General features: G+C 45.1%; 1 protein-coding gene across 2 annotated transcripts in view; it reads left to right on the forward strand.

Annotated features, from left to right (window-relative positions):
• The window catches only part of kansl3 (KAT8 regulatory NSL complex subunit 3), a 147,389-nt gene that overhangs the window by 95,317 nt on the left and 24,569 nt on the right, over positions 1-27,503 (forward strand). For both annotated transcript variants that reach the window (XM_078239692.1, XM_078239693.1), the window contains 3 exons: positions 9,565-9,731; positions 16,244-16,341; positions 26,084-26,276. In XM_078239692.1, the coding sequence (XP_078095818.1) occupies positions 9,565-9,731; positions 16,244-16,341; positions 26,084-26,276 (458 nt within the window). The remainder of the gene's footprint in view (positions 1-9,564; positions 9,732-16,243; positions 16,342-26,083; positions 26,277-27,503) is intronic.

The following is a 27,503-nucleotide window of genomic DNA, read 5'->3' on the forward strand; positions in this document are numbered from 1 at the left end:
CTTGATAAATATGTACCTGTCAGGCAGGGAGGAAGCAGACGTGTGAGGGAACCGTGGTTTACTAAGGAGGTTGAATCTCTTGTGAAGAGGAAGGAGGAGACTTATGTAAAGATGAGACGTGAAGGCTCAGTTAGGGTGCTTGAGAGTTACAGGTTAGCCAGGAAGGACCTAAAGAAAGAGTTAAGAAAAGCCAGGAGGGGACATGAGAAGTCTTTGGCAGGTAGGATCAAGGAAAACCCTAAAGTTTTCTATAGGTATGTCAGGAATAAAAGAATGACTAGGGTAAGATTAGGGCCAGTCAAGGACAGGAGTGGGAAGTTGTGCGTGGAGTCTGAAGAGATAGGAGAGGCACTAAATGAATATTTTTCATCGGTATTCACACTGGAGAGGGACAGTGTTGTTGAGGGGAGTGCTGAGATGCAGGCTGTTGGACTAGATGGGATTGAGGTTCATAAGGAGGAGGTGTTAGCAATTCTGGAAAGGGTAAAAATAGATAAGTCCCATGGGCCGGATGGGATTTATCCTAGGATTCTCTGGGAGGCTAGAGAGGAGATTGCAGTGCCTTTGACTTTGATGTTTGTGTCGTCATTGTCTACAGGAACAGTGCCAGAAGACTGGAGGATAGCAAATGTTGTCCCCTTGTTCAAGAAGGGGAGTAGGGACAACCCTGGTAATTATAGACCGGTGAGCCTTACTTCTGTTGTGGGCAAAGTATTGGAAAGGATTATAAGAGATAGGATTTATAATCACCTAGAAAGGAATAATTTGATTAGGGATAGTCAGCACGGTTTTGTGAAGGGTAGGTCGTGCCTCACAAACCTTATTGAGTTCTTTGAGAAGGTGACCAAAGAGGTGGATGAGGGTAAAGCGGTTGATGTGGTGTATATGGATTTCAGCAAAGCCATTCATAAGGTTCCCCATGGTAAGCTTTTACAGAAAATACGGACACATGGGATTGAGGGTGATTTAGTGGTTTGGATCAGGAATTGGCTAGCTGTAAGAAATCAAAGGGTGGTGGTTGATGGGAAATATTCATCCTGGAGTTCAGTTACTAGTGGTGTACCGCAAGGATCTGTTTTTGGGGCCACTGCTGTTTGTCATTTTTATTAATAACTTGGATGAGGGCGTGGAAGGATGGATTAGTAAATTTGCGGATGACACTAAAGTCGGTGGAGTTGTAGACAGTGCGGAGGGAAGAGGCAGGTAACAGAGGGACATAGATAAACTGCAGAGCTGGGCTGAGAGGTGGCAAATGGAGTTTAATGCGGAAAAGTGTGAGGTGATTCACTTTGGAAGGAGTAACAGGAATACAGAGTACTGGGCTAATGGTAAGATACTTGGTAGTGTGGATGAACAGAGGGATCTGGGTGTCCATGTGCATAGATCCTTGAAAGTTGACACCCAGGTTGATAGGGTTGTTAAGAAGGCGTACGGTGTGTTAGCTTTTATTGGTAGAGGGATTGAGTTTCGGAGCCAGGAGGTCATGCTGCAACTGTACAAAACTCTGGTGCGGCCGCATTTGGAGTATTGCGTACAGTTCTGGTCGCCGTATTATAGGAAAGATGTGGAAGTGTTGGAAAGGGTGCAGAGGAGATTTACCAGGATGTTGCCCGGTATGGTGGGAAAATCATATGAGGAAAGGCTGAGGGGCTTGAAGTTGTTTTCGTTAGAGAGAAGAAGGTTAAGAGGTGACTTAATAGAGGCATACAAGATGATCAGAGGATTAGATAGGGTGGATAGTGAGAGCCTTTTTCCTCGGATGGTGTTGGCTAGCACGAGGGGACATAGCTTTAAATTGAGGGATGAGAGATATAGGACAGATGTTAGAGGTAGGTTCTTTACTCAGAGAGTAGTAAGGGCGTGGAATGCCCTGCCTGCAGCAGTAGTGGACTCGTCAACATTAAGAGCATTCAAATGGTTATTGGATAAACATATGGATGACATTGGAATAGTGTAGATTAGAGAGGCTTTAGATTGGTACCACTGGTCGGCGCAACATCGAGGGCCGAAGGGCCTGTACTGCGCTGTAATGTTCTATGTTCTGTGTTCTAAGAACACCCCTCAGCCTCCTACGCTCCAGAGGAAAAAGTCCCAGTCTATCCAGCCTCTCCTTATAACTCAAACCATCAAGTCCTGGTAACATCCTAGTAAATCTTTTCTGCACTCTTTCTAGTTTAATAATATCCTTTCTATAATAGAGTGACCAGAATTGCACACAGTATACCAAGTGTGGCCTCACCAATGTCTTGTACAACTTCAACAAGACATTCCAACTCCTATATTCAATGTTCTGAGCGATGAAACCAAGCATGCCGAATGCCGCCTTCACCACTCTGTCCACCTGTGACTCCACTTTCAAGGAGCTATGAACATGTACCCCTAGATCTCTTTGTTCTGTAACTCTCCCCAACGCCCTACCATTAACTGAGTAAGTCCTGCCCTGGTTCAATCTACCAAAATGCATCACCTCGCATTTGTCTAAATTAAACTCCATCTGCCATTCGTCAGCCCACTGGACCAATTGATCAAGATCCCATTGCAATTGGAGATAACTTTTTTCACTGTCCACTATGCCCCAATCTTGGTGTCATCTGCAAACTTACTAACCATGCCTCCTATATTCTCATCCAAATCTTTAATATAAATGACAAATAACAGTGGACCCAGCACTGATCCCTGAGGCACACCTCTGATCACAGGCCTCCAGTTTGAAAAACAACTCTCAACAGCCACCCTCTGGCTTCTGTCAAGAAGAAAATTTTGTATCCATTTAGATACCTCACCCTGAATTCCGTGAGATTTAACCTTATGCAACAACCTACCATGTGGTACCTTGTCAAAGGCCTTGCTAAAGTCCACGTATTCAACATCAACTGCACTGCCCTCATCTACCTTCTTGGTTACCCCTTCAAAAAACTCAATCAAATTTGTGAGACATGATTTTCCACTTACAAAGCCATGCTGACTGTCCCTAATCAGTCGTTGCGTCTCTAAATGCCTGTAGATCCTGTCTCTCAAAATACCTTCCAACAATTTACCCACCACAGATGTGAGGCTCACTGGCCTGTAGTTCCCAGGCTTTTCCCTGCAGCCCTTTTTAAACAAAGGCACAACATTTGCCACCCTCCAATCTTCAGGCACCTCACCCGTGACAATCGATGATTCAAATATCTCGGCGAGGGGACCTGCAATTTCCTCCCTAGCCTCCCACAAAGTCCTGGGATACACTTCATCAGGTCCTGGGGATTTATCTACCTTGATGCACTTTAAGACTTCCAGCACCTCCTTCTCTGTAATATGTACACTTCTCAAGACATCACTATTTATTTCCTCAAGTTCCCTAACATCCATGCTTTTCTCAACAGTAAATACTGACGAAAAATATTCATTTAGGATCTCACTTATCTCTTGTGGATCCGCACATAGATGACCTTGTTGATTCTTAAGAGGCCCTACTCTCTCCCTTGTTACTCTTTTGCCTTCTATGTATTTGTAGAAGCTCTTTGGATTCTCCTTTGCCTTATCTGCCAAAATAATCTCGTGCCCCCTTTTTGCCCTCCTGATTCCTCTCTTAACTCTACTCCTAAACCCCCTATACTCTTCAAGGGATTCACGTGATCCCAGCTGCCTGTGCATGTCATGTGCCTCTTTCTTCTTCTTGACCAGGGCCTCAATATCCCGAGTCATTCTCCAAGAAGAATACTCCCAGCTTCTCCAATTTATCCACCTTTGGAGACATTCTCGTGAATTTTTTTGACCCCTTTTCGAAGGCCTTCGTATCCTTCCTTAAGTATGGTGTCCAGAACTGGACACTATACTATGCTTGCACAGTGTTTTAGACAGGTTTATCATGACTGCCTTCCTTTCGTACTTTATGCTGCTATTTGTAAAGCCCAGGAGCCTGTATGTCTTGTGGACCACTTTCTCAACGTGCCCTGTTCAAATATTTGTGCATCAATAGACAGCTCCAGGTCCCTTTGCTCCAGTATCTTATTTAGAATTATACCATTTATTTCATCATGCCTTTATTCTTCTGACCAAATTGGTCATTTCACACTTCCCTTAAATGTCGTCTGCCACTTGTCTGTGAATTCCACCAGCCTCTCTTTGCTCCTCTGAAGTCAAACACTATCCTTGTAGCATTTCACAAACATAAATTTTGTGTCATTTGCAAATTCTGAAGTGGTGCATTGAAGTCTAATCATTCATATGTATGAAGTAATGCAGGGATCTGAACACCAACCTCTGGGAACCCCACTAATACCTTCCTCCAGTCGAAGAACAACTGTTCACCTGAACCCTCTCTTTTCATCACTCGGCCAATGTTGTACCCATGTTCCTACTGTCTCTTTTATTCCATGGCTCTAACTTTGTTGCCAAGCCTATTATGTAGCAGATTATGAAATGCCTTTTGGAAGTTCATGTACACCACATCAACACCATTAGCTTTATCAGCTGTCTCTCGCACCTCTGTAATGTTTGAAACTGGAGAGGAAAGGTTTTAGTATAGGCCAAGTGCCTGGGTTTCAGTACTGCTTCACTGAGGAGCCACTTGATACTGGTAAAAGTTGAACCGCAGGTGATGGCATTTCAAATTGGTTAGCTCAGTTGCAGAAGTCTGAGGGTGAATCAGTTTAGAAGAGCTGGACTCTGTGCAAGGAACAGACAGTCCTTCGAACAGTCCTTCAACTGGGAGTCTGAACAACAGAGGTCAAGGTGAAAGGGGCTACAGTTATGCCTGGGCCTGATGCTTTGTTTTTGATAAGTGGGCATCACAGATACAGCCTCCTTTAATGTCCATCTCCATTGCAGACCTTATAGTGAAGGACTTGTTGCAGTGAGTCTCTGCGTTGTCTCTTCACTTTAACCTGGTGTTGTGAGACTTCTTACTGTGCTTACTCCAGTCCAACGCCGGCATCTCCACATCTTGTCTCTTCAACACATAGACTTTCTAACAGGACAGGAATCAGCTAACTCCAGGACCTGGATAAACACCCAAACCCAAGCAGTAGATGTAGAAGTGATGTAACATTTGAATACTGAGCCACGGCCTCCGAGCCAGGAGATCGTGAGTTAAAGTCCCACTCCTGAGAATTGTGCTCCACAATCCAGGCTGACATGCAATTCAGAGGGCGTGCTTTGCTGCAGAGGAATCTGGGTGTCCTTGTGCATGAATCGCAGTAAACGAGTGTGCAAGTATGGCAGGTAATAAGAAAAGCAAATGGAATTTTGGCATTTATTGCTCAAGGAATAGAGTATAAAAGTAGGCAAGTGTTGCTGCAACTGTACAAGGTATTAGTGGTACTGCACCGACAGTATTGTGTACAGTTTGGGTCCCCTTACTTGAGGGATGTAGTTGCATTGGAGGCCGTTCAGAGGAGGTTCAGTAGATAGATTCCAGAGATGAGTGGGTTGCTCTATGAAGAGTGATTGAATAGTTTAGGCCGATACTCTGGAGAGTTTCGAAGAATGAGAGGAGGACTAATTGTGGTATATAAGATAGTAAAGGGGATTGACAAAGTCAATGTAGAGAGGATGTTTCCTCCTGAGGGGCAATCTAGAATGAGAGAGGAAACAGTTTTAGGATAAGAGGTAGCAGATTTAAAACGGAGATGAGGAGAAACTACTTCTCTCAAAGGGTGGTGAATCTGTGGAATTCACTACCCCAGAGTGCAGTGGATGCCGGGACATTGAGTAAACTTGAGGAGATAGACCAGCTTTTAGAAACCAACCATAGAAGCCATAGAATCCTACAGTGCAGAAAGAGGCCATTCGGCCCACCGAGTCTGCACCGACAACAATCCCACCCAGGCCCTATCCCCGTATTCCTACATATTTACCTGCTAATCCCTCGAACCCTCATATTTACCCACTAATCCCTCTAATCTATGTATCCCGGGACACTAGAACATAGAACAGTACAGCACAGAACAGGCCCTTCGGCCCACGATGTTGTGCCGAGCTTTATCTGAAACCAAGATCAAGCTATCCCACTCCCTATCATCCTGGTGTGCTCCATGTGCCTATCCAATAACCGCTTAAATGTTCCTAAAGTGTCTGACTCCACTATCACTGCAGGCAGTCCATTCCACACCCCAACCACTCTCTGCGTAAAGAACCTACCTCTGATATCCTTCCTGTATCTCCCACCACGAACCCTATAGTTATGCCCCCTTGTAATAGCTCCATCCACCCGAGGAAATAGTCTTTGAACGTTCACTCTATCTATCCCCTTCATCATTTTATAAACCTCTATTAAGTCTCCCCTCAGCCTCCTCCGCTCCAGAGAGAACAGCCCTAGCTCCCGTAACCTTTCCTCATAAGACCTACCCTCCAAACCAGGCAGCATCCTGGTAAATCTCCTCTGCACTCTTTCCAGCGCTTCCACATCCTTCCTATAGTGAAGTGACCAGAACTGCACACAATACTCCAAATGTGGTCTCACCAAGGTCCTGTACAGTTGCAGCATAACCCCACGGCTCTTAAACTCCGACCCCCTGTTAATAAAAACTAACACACTATAGGCCTTCTTCACAGCTCTATCCACTTGAGTGGCAACCTTTAGAGATCTGTGGATATGAACCCCAAGATCTCTCTGTTCCTCCACAGTCTTCAGAACCCTACCTTTGACCCTGTAATCCACATTTAAATTAGTCCTACCAAAATGAATCACCTCACATTTATCAGGGTTAAACTCCATTTGCCATTTTTCAGCCCAGCTTTGCATCCTATCTATGTCTCTTTGCAGCCTACAACAGCCCTCCACCTCATCCACTACTCCACCAATCTTGGTGTCATCAGCAAATTTACTGATCCACCCTTCAGCCCCCTCCTCTAAGTCATTAATAAAAATCACAAAGAGCAGAGGACCAAGCACTGATCCCTGTGGCACTCTGCTAGCAACCTCCCTCCAATCCGAAAATTTTCCATCCACCACCACCCTCTGTCTTCGATCAGACAGCCAGTTAGCTATCCAATCGGCCAACTTTCCCTCTATCCCACACCTCCTCACTTTCATCATAAGCCGACCATGGGGGACCTTATCAAACGCCTTACTAAAATCCATGTATATGACATCAACTGCCCTACCTTCATCAACACACTTAGTTACCTCCTCAAAAAATTCTATCAAATTTGTGAGGCACGACTTGCCCTTCACGAATCCATGCTGACTATCCCGGATTAATCCGCATCTTTCTAAATGGTCGTAAATCCCATCTCTAAGGACCTTTTCCATCAATTTACCAACCACCGAAGTAAGACTAACCGGTCTATAATTACCAGGGTCATTTCTATTCCCTTTCTTAAACAGAGGAACAACATTCGCCATTCTCCAGTCCTCTGGCACCATCTCCGTGGACAGCGAGGACCCAAAGATCAAAGCCAAAGGCTCTGCAATCTCATCCCTTGCCTCCCAAAGAATCCTAGGATACATTTCATCAGGCCCAGGGGACTTATCGACCTTCAGTTTATTCAAAACTGCCAGGACATCCTCCCTCCGAACATCTATTTCCTCCAGCCTATTAGCCTGTAACACCTTCTCTTCCTCAAAAACATGGCCCCTCTCCTTGGTGAACACTGAAGAAAAGTATTCATTCATCACCTCGCCTATCTCTACTGACTCCATACACAAGTTCCCACTACTGTCCTTGACCGGCCCTAACCTCACCCTGGTCATTCTTTTATTCCTCACATAAGAGTAAAAACACACTAACGGGCAATTTAGCTTGGCCAATCAACCTAACCCGCACATCTTTGGACTGTGGGAGGAAACCGGAGCACCCGGAGGAAACCCACGCAGACACGGGGAGAATGTGCAAACTCCGCACAGACAGTGACCCGAGCCAGGATTCGAACCCAGGTCCCTGGAGCTGTGAAGCAGCAGTGCTAACCGCTGTGCTACCGTGTCACCCTTTTTCATTAGTAATGGGTTGAAGGGTTATGGAGAACGGGCAGGAAAGTGGAATTGAGGCCAAGATGAGATCAGCCTTGATCGTAGTGAATGACGGAGCAGGCCCGAGGGGCTGAATTGCCTACTCCTGCTCCTAGATCTTCTGTTCTTATGTTGAGATGCCATTTTTCAAATGTGACATTAAACTCTAAATCTCTCAAGTCACATAAAAACATTAGTTCTCAAGAGACTTTTCAGCCGTCTGCGGAATAATGTGAAATGTAAGCCTGGTGCCAAGAATAGTGTATGTCCACCACAAAGTGAACTGGCTGTTTCACCTAAGAGGGGAACACATAAGGGTCAAACAAACACACCTATCTCACTGCTAACTAAGTAAAAAAAACAATTAAAACTTTTTTTGGAATGCAGTAGTTTCATGCCTTACAGAATTAACATTTCACTTGAGCTTTCCATGATTACTAATCATTTCAAAAGGAACTGTTGAACCAAAAATGTGAAAGATCCCACTATTTCACAGAGCAGGTTGGATATTTCCGGTATCCAGGCCAATATTTATGTCTTAGTTAGTATCACTGAAGCAGACAATCTGACAATTTAAGACTTGCATAATGTTCAGACTCGGGCAAGTAACATTGGCACCACACAAGAGCCAGGCAAAGACTATCTCTAATTCGAGAGAATACAAGCATCTCCCCCTTACATTCAATGGCATTACCATCGCTGAATCTCCACTATCAACATTCCGGGGGTTACCATTGACCAGAAGCTGAACTGGACCAGCTTTCTAAATACATCTGCAACAACAGGCCAGAGGCTTGGATTTCTGTGGCAAGTAACTCATCAGCTAACTGTGCAGAGCTTGTCACCATTTACAAGGCACAAGTCAGGGCTGTGATGGAACATTATTCATTTGCATGGATGAGTGCAGCTCCAGCAGCACTCTAGAAACTCAACACCATCCAGGCCAAAGCAGCCCGCTGGTTTGGTACCCCATCCACTGCCTTAACATTCACTCCCTTCACCATTGACACATAGTGGCAGCAGTGTGTACCATATACAAGATGCACTGTAGCAACTCGCCAAGGCTCCTTCAACAGCATCTTTCAAACACATGATCTCGACCAACTAGAAGGCCAAAGGCAGCAGATGCATGCAAAGACCAACTGCAAGTTCCCTCCAAGTCACACCCATCAGACCTGGAACTATATCCCCATTTTTTCATTATTGCTGGGTCAAATTCCAGGAACTCCCTTCTGAACAGAATGTGGGCGTACCTAAAGTTAAAGTTTATTTATTAGTCACAAGTAAGGCTTATATTAACACTGCAATGAAGTTACTGTGAAAACTTCACCAAAAGTACCTGCACCAAACAAACTGCAGCGGGTCAAGAAGGCAGTTCACCACCACCAGCTCAAGGGTGATTTGGGGATGGATAATAAAGACTAGCTTGTTCATCAAAGCTCACATCCCATCAACGAATAATACAAAATAATTTTGTGGGATCTTGCTAACTCCCAGTTTGTACAATGGTAACACTTCAAAAGAACTTTCTTGAGTCAAAAGTGCTTTGGGATGTCCTATGGTTGTGAAATGCATTTGTTCTTCCCTTAATATGAAGAAAACTTTATCTCCTCATATTCTGTTTCTTTCAGATCAGTCTCTGTGGACACATTCTCCAGTTGCCCGAGTACAGTAACCTCACCTGCTCCAGCCATTAGCACAACAACCAGTGCCTTCCACACTATTCAGGCGAGACTGGTTGCTGCACCAGGCTCCAGTGCTTCACAGCAACCTCATTCTGGTCCTATCACAGCATCAGGTACCTAACAGTTTGCGTGTTCCTGAATGTGTTCCATCTCTTGGGGTAAATTAGGAGAAACACCAATTATTCATAATTGACAAGAGGGAGAATTCTGTTCATGTAGTGACTTTGAATGCACTTCCTGAAAGGGGATCAGAATCTTTAATTCTTTAAGGTCCAACTTTGACAAACGGTTGTCTAGACTCGAAACGTCAGCTCTTTTCTCTCAGATGCTGCCAGACCTGCTGGGATTTTCCAGCACTTTCTCTTTTGGTTTCAGATTCCAGCATCCGCACTAATTTGCTTTTATAGAGACTTCTGCTTATGCAGTGATTTAGAATGCACTTCCTGAAAGAGGATCAGAATCTGTAGTAACTTTTAAAAGGAAATTGAATTAAAAAAAACAAATTAAGAATTCAGGGCTGTGTGGAAAGTGCAGGGAATGGATAATTATTTCAAACAGCTTGCAGATGCACCTTAGGCTGAATGGCAGCTGCAGTAAGATTTTGATTTCCTTTTAACACCATCTTCTTGCTGGAATTCTGTGTCTTTGGGGATTGACACTTGCCCATACCTCATTGAGTGAATATTGGTTGACTATTTTACTGTGCGGGGATAGTCACAGACCAGCCAAATTCTGAGGCTGGCCAAGCCATCACGACATTTTGGGTGGGTTGTTGAACATAGCAATGCAGTAACATTCTTCAGGATTCATTCCCCTGTCCAGCACTTATCCCTGAACTCAGTACTTGCGGGATGGGGAGGAGATCTTAAACAAACAGAATCTCACAGTTGTCTGCACCAGGACTATCATTTCTTTCCAATAACTCTGTCAGACATTATCAACTGGTTAATTAGGTCAAAGACCATAACCCATAAATACTGTGACTACAAGATTAGGCCAGAGTAACTCACCACCTGACTCCCAAAAGCCTGTCCACCATCTGAAAGGTACAAGCCAGGAATGTGAAGGAAAACTCTTGACTTGTCTGGATGGGTTTGGTCCAGTAACAGCGAAACTCAGGCAATTCAAAACCATTTGGGACAAAGCGGCCGACTGTCCACCCAGCAGCTTCAACATTCACTTCCTCCAGCACCAATCCATAGTGACAATAGTGTGTACCATCTACAAGATGCACTGATGGGGCGGCACGGTGACACAGTGGTTAGCACTGCTGCCTCACAGCACCAGGGACCCGGGTTCGACTCCTGGCTTGGGTCACTGTCTGTATGTTCTCCCCGTGTCTGCGTGGGTTTCCTCCGGGTGCTCCGGTTTCCTCCCACAATCCAAAGATGTGCGGGTTAGGTTGATTGGCCATGCTAAAATTGCCCCTTAGTGTCCTGAGATGCGTAGGTTAGAGGGATTAGTAGGTAAATATGTAGGGATATGGGGGTAGGGCCTGGGTGGGATTGTGGTCGGTGCAGACTCGATGGGCCAAATGGCCTCTTTCTGCACTGTAGGGTTTCTATGATTCTATGATTCACATAGAAGGACAAGGTCAGCAAATGCACGGGAACAGCACCTCCTGTAAGTTCCTCTTTAAGTCCCTCACCATCCCGACTTGGAACGATGTCATCATTCTGAAGTGACTTACCAGCATCATCTCAAGGGCAATTCGGGAAAGAATGGAGAAGACCACAGTTTAGTACAATTTGAATGAGGCCATTCAGCCCATTATGTCTGTGCTGGCCAGAAAAAAGATAACAGCTGCTCATTTTAATCCCACTTTCCAGCACATGGTCTGTAGCCTTGCAGCTTAACGCATTTCAGATCCAGAGACTTTTAAATAAGTTGTGGTTCAGCCCCAACCATCAACGAATTTTCCTCATGTTTCCTCTAGTCCTTTTATCAATTACCTTAAATCTATGCCCCTTGGTAATTCACCCCATAGCTCAGGAAAACAAGACTTTTCTGTCTACCTTGTCGAAGCCCCTGATAATTTAGTACATAGAACATAGAAAAGCTACAGCACAAACAGGCCCTTCGGCCCACAAGTTGCGCCGAACAATTTCCTTACCTTCTAGCCTCATCTATAACCCTCTATCTTACTAACCTCCATGAACCTATCCAAAAGTCTCTTAAAAGACTCAATCGAATCCGCTTCCACCACCACTACCGGCAGCCGATTCCACGCACCCACCACCCTCTGAGTGAAAAACTTACCCCTAACATCTCCTCTATACCTACTCCCCAGCACCCTAAACCTGTGCCCTCTCGTGACAACCATTTCAGCCCTGGGTAAAAGCCTCTGAGAATCCACTCTACCAATACCTCTCAACATCTTATACACCTCTATCAGGTCACCTCTCATCCTTCGCCTCTCCAAGGAGAATAGACCTAGCTTTCTCAATCTATCCTCATAAGGCATTCCGCTTAATCCCGGCAACATCCTCGTAAATCTCCCCTGCACCTGTTCTATGGCTTCCACATCCTTTCTGTAAGAGGCGACCAGAACTGGGCACAGTACTCCAGGTGGGGTCTGACCAGGATCCTATACAGCTGCCGCATTATCTCCCGATTTCTAAACTCAATTCCTCTATTGATGAAGGCCAGTATTCCATACGCCTTCTTAACCACAGCCTCTACCTGCGACGCCGCTTTGAGCGTCCTATGAACTGGTCTGGATGCACAAAAACAATGAATTCTAACAAAAACAATGATCAATTAGGTCACCCCTTAGCCTCCTCTTTCCTAAGGAAATCAAAGCCTATCCAATCTCTCCCCATAGTTATTCACTTTGGAAGAAATAATAGCAAATTGGATTATTATCTAAATGGAAAGAAATTACAACATGCTGCTGTGCAGAGGGACCTGGGGGTCCTTGTGCATGAGACGCAAAAACCCAGTCTGCAGGTGCAACAGGTGATCAAGAAGGCAAATGGGATGTTGGGCTATATCGCAAGGGGGATAGAATATAAAAGCAGAGATGTCTTGCTGCATCTGTACAGGGCATTGGTGAGGCCGCAGCTGGAATACTGTGTGCAGTATTGGTCCCCTTATTTGCGGAAGGATATATTGGCCTTGGAGGGAGTGCAGAGAAGGTTCACCAGGTTGACACCAGAGATGAGGGGTGTTGATTATGAGGAGAGAATGAGCAGATTAGGTTTGTACTCGTTGGAATTTAGAAGGCTGAGGGGGGATCTTATAGAGACCTATAAGATCCCCCCTATAAGACCTATAAGATAATGAAGGGGCTGGATAGGGTAGAGGTGGAGAGATTCTTTCCACTTAGAAAGGAAACTAGAACTAGAGGGCACAGCCTCAAAATAGAGGGGGGTCAGTTTAGGACAGAGTTGAGGAGGAACTTCTTCTCTCAGAGGGTGGTGAATCTCTGGAATTCTCTGCCCACTGAAGTGGTGGAGGCTACCTCGTTGAATTCGTTTAAATCACGGATAGATGGATTCCTGATCGGTAAGGGAATTAGGGGTTATAGGGATCAGGCGGGTAAGTGGAACTGATCCACTTCAGATCAGCCATGATCTTATTGAATGGCGGGGCAGGCTTGAGGGGCTAGATGGCCTACTCCTGCCCCTATTTCTTATGTTCTTATGTTCTTATAGCTGCAATTTTCAAGCCCCAGTAACATTCTTGTAAATCTCCTCAGCTTTCTCTCCAGAGTAATTATGTCCTTCTGTAATGTAGTGACCAGAAATGTGCAGAATATTCCCCCTGTGGCCTAACCAGTGTTTTATACAGTTCTATCATTATATCCTTGCTTTTGTATTCAATACCTCATCGAATAAAGAACAGCATTCCATCTGCTTTCTTGACCACTTGTCTCTCTATCCTGCTCATGTGGACATACACTCTAAATCACTTCCTCAATCCTCTCAATATCTTCCCGTTTATTAAATGTTCCCTTGCTTTGCTTGCCCTCCTGAAATGCATAACCTCACACTTTTCCCGATTGAATTCCATTTGTGACTTTTCTGCCCACTGAAACACACCGTTGATATAATTCTGGAGTCGACAACGTTCCTCTTCACTATCAGCTGCATCATCTGCAAATTTCCCAATCATTCCATCTACATTTATGTCTAAATCGTTAATTTATCCAACAAACAAAAAAGGTGCCAATATTGTCAACAATATCCACTGCACTACTTTCATTAATCCTCCTTGCTACTTGTGCAAAACGTTCTATACAGTCAGTAAGACACGATTTTCACCTGACACAATCATGCTGACTATCCCTGATCATAGAATCCCTACAGTACAGAAGGTGCCATTCAGCCCATTGAGTCTATACCGACCACAATTCCACCCAGGCCCTATTCCTGTAACCCCACACCTTTACCCTGTAAATCCCCCGTCAATTTAGCATGGCCAATCAACCTAAACCGCGTGTCTGGTATGGAGGGCATTAGCTATGAGGAGAGGTTGGAGAAACTTGGTTTGTTCTCACTGGAACGACAGAGGTTGAGGGGTGACCTGATAAAAGTTTACAAGATTATGAGGGGCATGGACAGAGTGGATAGTCAGAAGCTTTTTCCCAGGGTGGATGAGTCAATCACCAGGGGGCATAGGTTTAAGGTGCGAGGGGCAAAGTTTAAAGGAGATGTACGAGGCAAGTTTTTTACACAGATGAGGATGGGTGCCCGGAACTCGCTGCCAGGGAGGAAGTGGAAGCAGATACAATAGTGAGTTTTAAGGGGCGTCTGGACAAATACATGAATAGGATGGGAATAGAGGGATATGGTCCCCGGAAGGGTAGGGGCTTTTAGTTAAGTCGGGCAGCATGGTCAGTGCAGGCTTGGAGGGCCGAAGGGCCTGTTCCTGTACTGTAATTTTCTTTGTTCTTTGTCTTTGGAGTGTGGGAGGAAACCCACGCAGACATGGGGAGAATGTGCAAACTCCACACAGACAGTGACCCAAGGCCAGTTTTGAACCTGGGTCCCTGGTGCTGTGAGGCAGAAGTGCCAACCACTGTGCCACCATGTCGCCAATCAACCCATGCCTTTCTAAGTGACAGTTTATCCTGTCTGTCGGAATCGTTTCCAATAGTTTGCCCACCCACATTACCATTTGCATCTCTGATAGGTCTAACCTTTTCCTTATTCTCTTGCTGTTAACATATTGGTAAAACATCTTAGGATTTTCTTTGACTTCACCTGCCATATCCATTCTTTGCTTTTCTAATTTCCATTTTTACCTCATTCCTGTACCACCAAAGCTCTCTGTGACTGTCAGAAGCTTTCTTTTTCTGCTTTATCTTGGCCTGTATGCTTCTGGGGCAGCACAGTGGTTAGCACTGCTGCCTCAGCGCCAGGGACCCAGGTTCAATTCCCTGCTGGGGTCACTGTCTGGGCAGAGTCGCATGTTCTCCCCGTGTCTGTGTAGGTTTCCTCCAGGTCCACCGGTTTCCTCCCACAGGCCAAAAGACATGCTGGTTAGGTGTATTGGCCATGCTAAGTCCTCCCTCAGTGTACCCGAACAGGCACCGGAGTGTGGCGACGAGGGGATTTTCACAATAACTTCATTGCAGTGTTAATGTAAGCCTACTTGTAACAATAATCAACAAACTTTAAAAAACCCAAGGGGCTCTATATTTGGCAGCACCACCCTTTTTCTTTGTGGGGACATGTCTACACTGTGCTTGCAGAATTTTGCCTTTGAATGCCTCCCACTGTTTGATAGTTTTTCCTTCCGATAGTTGTATCTAAGCCACTCTTGCCAGCTCATCTCTCAGCTGTAAATTTTGTCTTCCCCCAGTGTTGAACTTTTGCTCCTGTTCTATCCTTTTCCATAATGATGCTAAATCTAACTATATTACGATCACAATCTCCCAAATGATCCTCCACTGTTAGTTTATCCAGTTGCCAAACTTCATTTCCTAAGACTAAATCTAGAATTGGAACCCCTCTCATTGGGCTTATGACGTGCTGGCTAAAAAAGTTCTCTTGAATGTGTTCAAGAATTTTGTGCCCTCTGCAATTGTATTCGAATTGACATTAAGGTAATTGAAGTCCCCATGGATTACTATCCTGTTGTTTTTGCACTCTCAAATCTGTCTACATATTTGCTCCTCTAACTTCCACTGTTTGGGGGCCGATTGTACAGTCCTCGCAGTGTGGCTGCTTAATTTTTAGGTCGGGAACTTATCCTAACTCAAGATCCGAGTGCTCACAAAATGACCAAACCATCATAATTTTCTATCCCACTTTGCTCCCACTCCTCTTCTAAATGCTGCGTCTTGCTCATGTCGGCTATTCTGGGATCAAACTGGATTGGTGAGTTGGAGTAATTAAGCATGCCACTGAGCCTGATTGTATTCTTGGTCAACATCCGCACAGGATTGGATCGTGATGGGAGACGGTACTGGGTGAAGAATTTTGGCTGCTTTTCCTACCTCAGTGTAGTGAGGTTAATAGTTCTACTTTGTGCTCCCAAGCTGCTATTTCAGCCCACATAGGTCCAGAAAGGAACCCGGAGCCGTGTAAACGCTATTGAGTTTTAGCTTTAAAATAATATGAGTGACATCACATAGTTGTTGCAGATCCTGGTCACTGACATCTTGCTTTGTGTGCAGGGACTCCGTCTGCCAGTAGCCTGCTACAGGGGCTGAGCTTTAGCCTTCAGGACATTGGAACAAAGGCCCCTAGCCTGCCGTCTGCCAGCCCAGGCCAGGTACAGTGCAATTCATACCTTATTGACTGCTGTGTAAAGAGGAAGGCTGAGAACGAATTGCTGCTTTTTAGCCTTCTAAAGGACTCATAATGACAGCCATGGCCAGCTGTTCACCTTGGTCAAAAGAATTAATCGGAGGACAGGCCTGAGCTTGAAGGGGTGTAAATTTTAATAATTCACTGATTGAGTGATGAATAGATTGCCCAAAGTACGTGGCAGAACAATTTGGTAGTGATTCATTCAAATGTAAATTATTGTTATATTTTCATGGGATGTGGGTGTTCCTGTCTGGGCCAGCATTTGTTGCCCAACCTTAATTGCCCTTGAACTAAGTGGCTTGTTTGGCCATTTCACAGAGCATTTTTAAGAGTGAACCAATTTACTGTGGATCTGGACTCACCGGTAGGCCGGACCAGGTAAAGATTTCCTTCCAAAGGACATTAGGGAACCGGCTGGGCTCTGGTGACATTTGACAATGGTTTCACAGTCATCATTAGACTGTTAGATTGAAGGGTAGCTAATGTAACCCCACTATTTGAAAAGGGAAGTAGAGAGAAAACAGGGAATTATAGATCAGTCAGCCTGACGTCTAAGTGGGGAAAATTTGAGAGTCCATCATCAAGAATTTTATAGCACAGTGGCTGAATTGGATAGAGTCAGCATGGATTTATGAAAGGGAAATCAAGCTTGACAAATCTACTGGAATTTGTCGAGGACGTAAGAAGGAGGGTTGATGAGGGGGAGCAAGTGGATGTAGTTTATATGGACTTCCAAAAAAGCTTTCGACAAAGTCCCACATCAGAGATTAGGGTATAAAATTAAGGCACATGGGATTGGGGGGAGTGTATTGAGGAGGAGAAGAAGGTTGTAGGTTACAGGGAGATATAAGCAGGTTGGTCAGGTGGGCAGAGCAGTGGCAGATGGTATTTAACCCTGATAAGTGTGAGGTGATGCACTTTGGAAGAAGAAACAAGACAAGGAAATATTGAATGAATGGCAGGACACCGGGAACCTCAGAGTAACTGATGGACCTTGGGGTAATTATTCACAGATTCCTGAAGGTGGCAGAGCAGGTGAATAGAATAGTTAAGAAGGCAAGTGGGACACTGGCTTTTATTAGTCACGCCGTAGAGTAAGAGCAAGAAGATAATGTCAGAGTTATACAGAGTGTTGGTTAGGCCACAGCTGGAGTACTGTGTGCAGCTCTGGTCATCTCATAGAAAGGAAGTGATTGCACAGGAGGGGGTGCAGAGGATATTCATCAGGATGTTGTCTGGGATGGAGCATTTGAGCGCTAAGGTGAGGCTGGATAGGCTTGGATTGTTTTCTCTAGAGCAGCAAAGGCTGAGGGGGCCATGATTGAGGTGTATAAGATTATGAGGGGTATGGACAGGGTGAGTAGGGAGCAGCTGTTCCCCTTGGTTGAGGGGTCAGTCAGGAGGGGGGATAATTTTAGGGTGAGGGGCAGGAGATTCAGAGGGGATTTGAGAAAAAGAAAATTGAGGGTGGTGGGAATCTGGAATGCACTGCCTGGGAAGGTAGTGGAGGCCGGAACCTTACAACCGTTAAAACGTATTTGGATGAGCACTTGAAACATCATAACTTTCAAGGATATGGGACAAGTGCAGGAAAATGGAATTAGTGCGACTTTAGTGGTAATTATTTTTGCTGCAGCCTTGATCGGCCGAAGGGCCTCCTCTGCCGTGTACAATTCTGTGACTCTGTGGATAGAAAACTGATTGGCAGATACAAAATAAAGAGTGGGAATGAATAGGTCTTTTTCCAAACGGCAGGCGGTGACTAGTGCTAAGTGAGGGAACTAAGTGCGATATCTCCAAATTTGCAGAAGATACAAAGCTGGGAGGGAGGGTGAGCTGTGAGGAGGATGCAGAGATGCTTCAGTGTGATTTGAACAAGCTGAGTGAGTGAGTGGGCAAATGCATGGCAGATGCAGTATAATATAGAAAGCAGATTATTAGCTGAATGGCTGTAAATTGAGAGAAGAGAATGTGCAATGAGACCTAGGTGTCCTCGTATACAAGTTGCTGAAAGCAAGCAGGCAGGTGGTGCAAAGAAGGAAGTTGGTATGTTGGCCTTCATAGCGGGAGGATTTGAGTACAGGAGCAAGGAAATTTTTGCTGCAATTCTAGATTTGATTTGATTTATCATTGTCGCATGTATTAGTATACAGTGAAAAGTATTGTTTTTTGCGTGCTATACAGACAAAGCATACCGTTCATAGAGAAGGAAAGGAGACAGTGCAGAATGTAGTGTTACAGTCATAGCTAGGGTGTAGACAAAGATCAACTTAACGCAAGGCAAGTCCATTCAAAAGTCTGACAGCAGCAGGGAAGAAGCTTTTCTTGAGACGGTTGGTACGTGACCTCAGACTTTTGTATCTTTTTCCCGACAGAAGAAGGTGCAAAAGAGAATGTCTGGAGTGCGTGGGGTCCTTGTTTATGTTGGCTGCTTTGCCGAGGCAGCGGGAAGTATAGACAGAGTCAATGGATGGGAGGCTGGTTTGCATGATGGACTGAGCTTTGTTCACGACCCTTCATAGTCTTTTGGACAGAGCAGGAGCCATACCAAGCTGTGATACAACCAGAAACAATGCTTTCTATGGTGCATCTGTAAAAGTTGGTGAGAGTTGTAACTGACATGCCAAATTTCCTTAGTTAGTCTCTTGAGAAAGTAGAGGCATTGGTGGGCTTTCTTAACTATAGTGTCCGCATGGAGGGACCAGGACAGGTTGTTGGTGATCTGGACACCTAGAAACTTGAAGCTGTCAACCATTTCCACTTCGTCCCTGTTGATATCGTTCCACTGAAAGTGGCAATGCAGGTGGAGAAGGTAGTCAAAAAGGTATATGGCATGCTTACCTTCATCGGCTGGGGTATTGAGTTTAAAAATTGGCAAGTCATGTTGCAGCTTTATAGAACCTTAGTTAGGCCGCACTTGGAATATTGTGTTCAATTCTGGTCGCCACACTACCAGAAGGATGTGGAGGCTTTGGAGAGGATCCAGAAAAGATTTACCAGGATGTTGCCTGGTATGGAGGGCATTAGCTATGAGGAGAGGTTGGAGAAACTTGGTTTGTTCTCACTGGAACGATGGAGGTTGAGGGGAGACCTGATAGCAGTCTACAAGATTGTGAGAGACATGGACAGAGTGGATAGTCAGAAGCTTTTTCCCAGGGTGGAAGAGTCAATTACTAGGGGGCATAGGTTTAAGGTGCGATTGGCAAGGTTTAAAGGAGATGTACGAGGCAGATTTTGTACACAGAGAGCAGTGGGTGCCTGGAACTCGTTGCCGGGGGAGGTAGTGGAAGCGGATACGGTAGTGACTTTTAAGGGGCGTCTTGACAAGTACATGAATAGGATGGGAATAGAGGGATATGGTCCCTGGAAGGGTAGGGGGTTTTAGCTAAGTCAGGCAGCATGGTCGGTGCAGGCTTGGAGGGCCGAAGGGCCTGCTCCTGTGCTGTAATTTTCTTTGTTCTATATAGACAGGGGCATGTTCTTCTTTACGCTTCCTGAAGTCGATGACAATCTGCTTCGTTTTGTTGACATTGAGGGAGAGATTATTGTTGCCGCACCAATTCTCCAGATTCTCTATCTCCTTTCTGTACTCAGCCTCATCATTGTTTGAAATCTGACCCACTACAGTGGTGTCATCAGCAAACTTGAAACTTGAGTTGCAGGGTAATTTGGCCACACAGTCATATGTTTATAAGGAGTAAGCGGCTGAGGACACAGCCTTGTGGGGCACCGGTGTTGAGGATGATCATGGAGGAGGTGTTGTTGTCTAACCTTACTGATTGTGGTCTGTGGGTTAGGAAGTTCAGGATGCAGTCGCAGAGGGAGGAGCTGAGCCCCAGGCCACGGAGTTTGGAGATGAGTTTTGTGGTGGTTCCAGGCAATCTGGGAGGCCAGAATTGATTTGTGCCAGGACTAACCTTTATAGAGGACCTTGGTGAGGTTACACCTGGAATATTGTGTGCAGTTTTGGTCTCCTTATCTGGGGAAGGATGTTCTTGTTGTAGAGGAAGTACAGCAAAAGTTTCCCAGACTGTTTATTGGGATGACGGGACTGAGCTAAGGGGAGAGATTGAGTTGATTAAAATTATATTCACTAGAGTTCAGAAGAATGAGGGGGGAATCTCAAAGAAACCTAAACAGTTCTACAGGAGGGGACGGAGTAGATGCAGGAAGGATGTTCCTAAAAATCAGTAGATGCAGGAAGGATGTTCCTAAATGGTGGGGGAGTCAAGAACCAGGGATCACAGTCTAAGGTTTAGGGGTAAACCTTTTACGACAGAGTTGAGGAGAAATTTCTTCACCCAGAGAATGGTGAGCTATGAAATTCACTAGCATAGAAAGCATTTGAGGTCAAAATATTGTATGTATTCAAGAAGGAGTTAGATATAGCACTTGGGATGAAAGGGATCAAAGGATATGGGGGAGAGAACAGGGGGATCAGGGTATTGAGTTGGATGATCAATCATGATGTGGAGATGCCGGCGTTGGACTGGGGTAAACACAGTAAGAAGTTTAACAACACCAGGTTAAAGTCCAACAGGTTTATTTGGTAGCAAAAGCCACACAAGCTTTCGAGGCTCTGAGCCCCTTCTTCAGGTGAGTGGGAATTCTGTTCACAAACAGAACTTATAAGACACAGACTCAATTTACATGAATAATGGTTGGAATGCGAATACTTACAACTAATCCAGTCTTTAAGAAACAAAACAATGGGAGTGGGGAGAGCATCAAGACAGGTTAAAAAGATGTGTATTGTCTCCAGACAAGACAGCCAGTGAAACTCTGCAGGTCCACGCAACTGTGGGAGTTACAAATAGTGTGACATAAATTCTGATTCTAGGATCGCATGATAAAGACTCAGGAGGAAAAAAGCAGAAATATTTATGTGAAATAGTGTGACATAAACCCAATATCCCGGTTGAGGCCGTCCTTGTGTGTGCGGAACCTGGCTATCAGTTTCTGCTCCGCGACTCTGCGCTGTCGTGTGTCGCGAAGGCCGCCTTGGAGAACGCTTACCCGAATATCAGAGGCCGAATGCCCTCATCAGCGGTCACGGGCATTCGGCCTCTGATATTCGGGTAAGCGTTCTCCAAGGCGGCCTTCGCGACACACGACAGCGCAGAGTCGCGGAGCAGAAACTGATAGCCAGGTTCCGCACACACAAGGACGGCCTCAACCGGGATATTGGGTTTATGTCACACTATTTCACATAAATATTTCTGCTTTTTTCCTCCTGAGTCTTTATCATGCGATCCTAGAATCAGAATTTATGTCACACTATTTGTAACTCCCACAGTTGCGTGGACCTGCAGAGTTTCACTGGCTGTCTTGTCTGGAGACAATACACATCTTTTTAACCTGTCTTGATGCTCTCCCCACTCCCATTGTTTTGTTTCTTAAAGACTGGATTAGTTGTAAGTATTCGCATTCCAACCATTATTCATGTAAATTGAGTCTGTGTCTTATAAGTTCTGTTTGTGAACAGAATTCCCACTCACCTGAAGAAGGGGCTCAGAGCCTCGAAAGCTTGTGTGGCTTTTGCTACCAAATAAACCTGTTGGACTTTAACCTGGTGTTGTTAAACTTCTTACTGTGATCAATCATGGCCATGCTGAAGGATGGAGTGAGCTCAAAGGGCCAGTGGCTTATTCAAAGGACAAAGAAACTACAGCACAGGAACAGGCCCTTTGGTCCTCCAAGCCAAACTATTCCTGCTCATGCTTTCTATGTTTCTATGTAAATTATAGATTTTTTACTGAATTCAATTGTCACCATCTGCCCTGGTGGAATTCGAACCTAGGTCCCAGTGTCCCCTGGGTCTCTGGATTACTGGTCCAGTAACAATACCACTACAACAATGCCACCTTCTCTCAATGTAAATTAGATAGTTATTTTCAAAAAAATTTACTTTTTGAATCCTGGATATGAGTCGTTTGAGACATGACGTGCGGTGAATGTAGTGAGTTGGAGAGGTACAGGTGACAACCACAATTTCTAAAGCTCTACAACATGGGGCATGTTTCAATAATCATTCATGTCAGCGTTAGTTGCAGACAAATTGATAGTGTTTGATTGCTCTGATCAGGTGACAATGAGATGATACATTTTGGAAGGAGTGATTTGACAAGGAAGTAAGTACTCAATGAATGGTAGGACACTGGGAAGTTCTATGGAACAAGGATCTTGGCGTGTTTGTCCACAGATCTCTGAAAGAGGAAGGGCATGTTAATAGGGTGGTGAAAAATGCATATGGAACACTTGCCTTTATCAATCAAGGCATTGATTGCAAAATCAGGGAAGTCATAGAAGTTTACAGCATGGAAACAGGCCCTTGGGCCCAACTTGTCCATGTTGCCCTTTTTAAAAAAAAAACCCGTAAGCTAATCCCAATTGCCCGCATTTGGCCCATATCCCTCTATACCCATCGTACCCATGTAACTATCTAAATGCTTTTTAAAAGACAAAATTGTACCTGCCTCTACTACTACCTCTGGCAGCTTGTTCCAGACACTCACCACCCTTTGTGTGAAAGGATTGCCCCTCTGGACCCTTTTGTATCTCTCCCTTCTCACCTTAAACCTATGCCCTCTAGTTTTAAACTCTCCTACCTTTGGGAAAAGCTATTGACTATCTAGCTGATCTGTGCCCCTCATTATTTTATAGACCTCTATAAGATCACCCCTCAGCCTCCTACGCTCCAGAGAAAAAAGTCCCAGTCTATTCAGCCTCTCCTTATAACTCAATCCATCAAGTCCCGGTAGCATCCTAGTAAATCTTTTCTGCACTCTTTCTAGTTTAATAATATCCTTTCTATAATAGGATGACCAGAATTGCACATAGTATTCCAAGTGTGGCCTTACCAATGTCTTGTACAACTTCAACAAGATATTCCAACTCCTGTATTCAATGTTCTGACCGATGAAACCAAGCATGCTGAATGCCTTCTTCACCACTCTGTCCACCTGTGACTCCACTTTCAAGGAGCTATGAACATGTACCCCTAGATCTCTTTGTTCTGTAACTCTCCCCAACGCCCTACCATTAACTGAGTAAGTCCTGCCCTGGTTCAATCTACCAAAATGCATCACCTCGCATTTGTCTAAATTAAACTCCATCTGCCATTCGTCAGCCCACTGGACCAATTGATCAAGATCTCATTGCAATTGGAGATAACTTTCTTCACTGTCCACTATGCCATCAATCTTAGTGTCATCTGAAAACTTACTAACCATGCCTCCTATATTCTCATCCAAATCTTTAATATAAATGACAAATAACAGTGACAAATAACAGTGGACCCAGCACTGATCCCTGAGGCACACCGCTGGTCACAGGCCTCCAGCTTGAAAAACAACTCTCTACAACCACCATCTGGCTTCTGTCAAGAAGCCAATTTTGTATCCATTTAGATCCCTCACCCTGAATCCTGTGAGATTTAACCTTATGCAACAACCTACCATGTGGTACCTTGTCAAAGGCCTTGCTAAAGTCCATGTGGACAACATCAACTGCACTGCCCTCATCTACCTTCTTGGTTACCCCTTCAAAAAACTCAATCAAATTTGTGAGACATGATTTTCCACTCACAAAGCCATGCTGACTGTCCCTAATCAGTCGTTGCGTCTCCAAATGCCTGTAGATCCTGTCTCTCAAAATACCTTCCAACAATTTACCCGCCACAGATGTGAGGCTCACTGGCCTGTAGTTCCCAGGCTTTTCCCTACAGCCCTTTTTAAACAAAGGCACAACATTTGCCATCCTCCAATCTTCAGGCACCTCACCCGTGACTATCGATGATTCAAATATCTCTGCTAGGGGACCCACAATTTCCTCCCTAGCCTCCCACAATGTCCTGGGATACACTTCATCAGGTCCTGGGGATTTATCTACCTTGATGCACTTTAAGACTTCCAGCACCACCACCTCTGTAATATGTACACTTCTCAAGACATCACTATTTATTTCCTCAAGTTCCCTAACATCCATTCTTTTCTCAACATTAAATACTGATGAAAAATATTCATTTAGGATCTCACTTATCTCTTGTGGATCCGCACATAGATGATCTTGTTGATCCTTAAGAGGCCCTACTCTCTCCCTTGTTACTCTTTTGCCCTTTATGTATTTGTAGAAGCTCTTTGGATTCTCCTTTGCCTTATCTTGTTATCGTGTTCAATTCTGGTCTTCACACTACCAGAAGGATGTGGAGGCTTTGGAGAGGGTACAGAAAAGATTTACCAGGTTGTCGCTTAGTATGGAGGGCATTAGCTACGAGGAGAGGTTGGAGAAACTTGGTTTGTCCTCACTGGAGCGACGGAGGTTGAGGGGCGACCTGATAGAAGTCTACAAGATTATGAGAGGCATGGACAGAGTGGATAGTCAGAAGCTTTTTCCCAGGGTGGAAGAGTCAATTACTAGGGGGCATAGGTTTAAGGTGCGAGGGGCAAGGTTTAAGAGATGTACGAGGCAGATTTTATACACAGAGAGTGGTGGATGCCTGGAACTCGTTGCCGGGGGAGGTAGTGGAAGCAGATACGGTAGTGACTTTTAAGGGGCGTCTTGACAAGTACATGAATGAGATGGGAATAGAGGGATATGGTCCCAGGAAGGGTAGGGGGTTTTAGTTAAGTCGGGCAGCATGGTCGGTGCAGGCTTGGAGGGCCGAAGGGCCTGTTCCTGTGCTGTAATTTTCTTTGTTCTTTGTTATCTGCCAAAACAATCTCGTGTCCCCTTTTTGCCCTCCTGATTTCTCTCTTAACTCTGCTCCTACACCCCCTATACTCTTCAAGGGATTCGCTTGATCCCAGTTGCCTATGCATGTCATGTTGGATTTGTCTTGAACTTTGGTGAGGTCACAGCTAGAGTACTGTGTGCAGATCTGGTCGCTGCATTATAGAAAGCATGTGATTTCACTGGAGGGAGTGCAGTGGAGGTTCACCAGGATGCTGCCTGGTACGGAACATTTAAGTTATGAACGGTGGTTGGGTCGGCTTGGGTTGTTTTTGTCAGAGCAGAGAAGGCTGAGGGGCGACCTGATTGAGGTGTACAAGATTATGAGAGCTATGGATAGAGTGGATAAGGAGCAGTTGTTCCCCTTAGTTGAAGGGTCAGTCATGAGGGGACATAGGTTCAAGGTGAGGGGCAGGAGGTTTAAGGGGGATGTGAGGAAAAACTTCTTTACCCAGAGGATGGTGACGGGTCTGAAATGCGTTGCCTGGAGGGTGGTAGGGGCGAGTTGCCTCACATCCTTTAAAAAGTACCTGGATGAGCACTTGGCACATCATAACATTCAGGGCTATGGGCCAAGTGCTGGCAGATGGAATTTGGTGGGAGTTCAGGTATTTCTAATGTGTCGATGCAGACCTGATGGGCTCAAGGGCCTCTTCTGCACTATATGATTCAATACACCATTATGTAATGAGACTACCAGGATGTTAGAAGGTGCACTAGATGGATGTTAAGTTTTCTTTGTCCACCAATTCCTCTGTTCCTAGGGCTGGGGAGCTGGAGGATTGGGGACTGTGGAGCCAGGCGGGGAACAAGTAGAGCGGGGCAGCGAGTGGTTGTCTAGAAATGGAATGGGCTCCAGTTGTCCCTCAGTAATGTGGGCTAACCCTTTCCCGTGCTGGCATGTTTTCGGGCTGTACCTGGTGTGATTGTTCCCTGTGTTTACTTTGACATTTCGGCAACAATATTGTTCACAGACCCTGAATGTGAAGAGTTCTGCCTCCACTCTGGCAAACGTCACCATGGCAGCAAATCCTGTAGTCCGTACAGTCAGTGCATCGGCTGCACCAGGGCTCCTGGGTGGGAATGGGAGCAGCAAGTCCACCGCCATCCATCAACTGCTGACCAATGGAGGACTGTCTAAACTGACGAGTAGCTCGTCCATGACAAGTAAGTCAAGAGTCCTCCCATTTCTCTCGATCCTTTCACCACTCTGGTACCAATGAAATACCTTTGCATTCTCGTCGTTGCTGTAATGCAGGAAATGTGGCAGCCAGTTTGCATGATTCCACAAACAGCAGAAGCCTAGAGTCACAAAGTCATACATTGCAGGAAAGGCCCATCGAGTCTACACTGATAATATCTCCCACTAAAAGCACGCTGATCCCAATTTCCCTGCACTTGTCCCATGTCCTTGAATGTTATATTTCAAATGTTCATGCAAATATTTTTTAACGGTTGTAAGGTTTTCAGCCTCCACTACCTTCCCAGGCAGCGCATTCCCGATTCCCAACATCCTCTGAGTGAAAAAGTTTTTTCTCAAATCCCTCTGAATCTCCTGTCCCTCACCCTAAAACTCTGCCCCCCTCGTGATTGACCCCTCAACCAAGGGGAGCAGCTGCTCCCTGCTCACCCTGTCCATGCCCCTAGGCGGTGCCTTGAATGTAGTGCAACGTTCAGGATGCTTCACTGGAGAGTTATAAAACAGACTTTGACATCAAGCCACATAAAGAATATTCAGACAGATGACCAAATTTTAGTCAAACATTTATGTTTTGAGGGGCGTCTTAAAGGAGGAAAGTGAGATGGACACATGACGGGTGTGAATTCCAGAGTGGAGGCCAAGACAACAGAAGGTATGGTCACCAATGGTGGAGCATTCAGAATCAGGAATGCAGAAAAGGGTATAATTAAAGGACCACAAGTTTATGGGTTTGGAACAGATTATAGCAATCAGGAGGGGAGAGTTGACGGAGGAAGTTGAAAACAAGGATGAGGATTTTAAAATTAAAATGTTACTTTACAAGGGGCCTCTGAACAAAGAACAAAGAAAATTACAGCACAGTAACAGGCCCTTCGGCCCTCCAAGCCTGCATCGACCATGCTGCCCGACTCAACTAAAACCCCCTATCCTTCCGGGGATCATATCCCTCCATTCCCATTCCATTCATGTATCATGTAAATGCCCCTTAAAACTCACTACATCCTCTGGCAGCAAGTTCCAGACACCTACAACCCTCTGTGTAAACAAACTTGCCTTTCACCTCCTTTAAAACTTGCCCCTCGCACCTTAAACCTATGCCCCCTAGTAATTCACTCTTCCACCCTGGGAAAAAGCTTCTGACTATCTACTCTGTCCATGCCTCTCATAATCTTGTAGACTTCTATCAGGTCTCC

Source organism: Mustelus asterias, chromosome 22 (assembly GCF_964213995.1).
Source record: "Mustelus asterias chromosome 22, sMusAst1.hap1.1, whole genome shotgun sequence".
Classification (NCBI taxonomy): domain Eukaryota; kingdom Metazoa; phylum Chordata; class Chondrichthyes; order Carcharhiniformes; family Triakidae; genus Mustelus; species Mustelus asterias.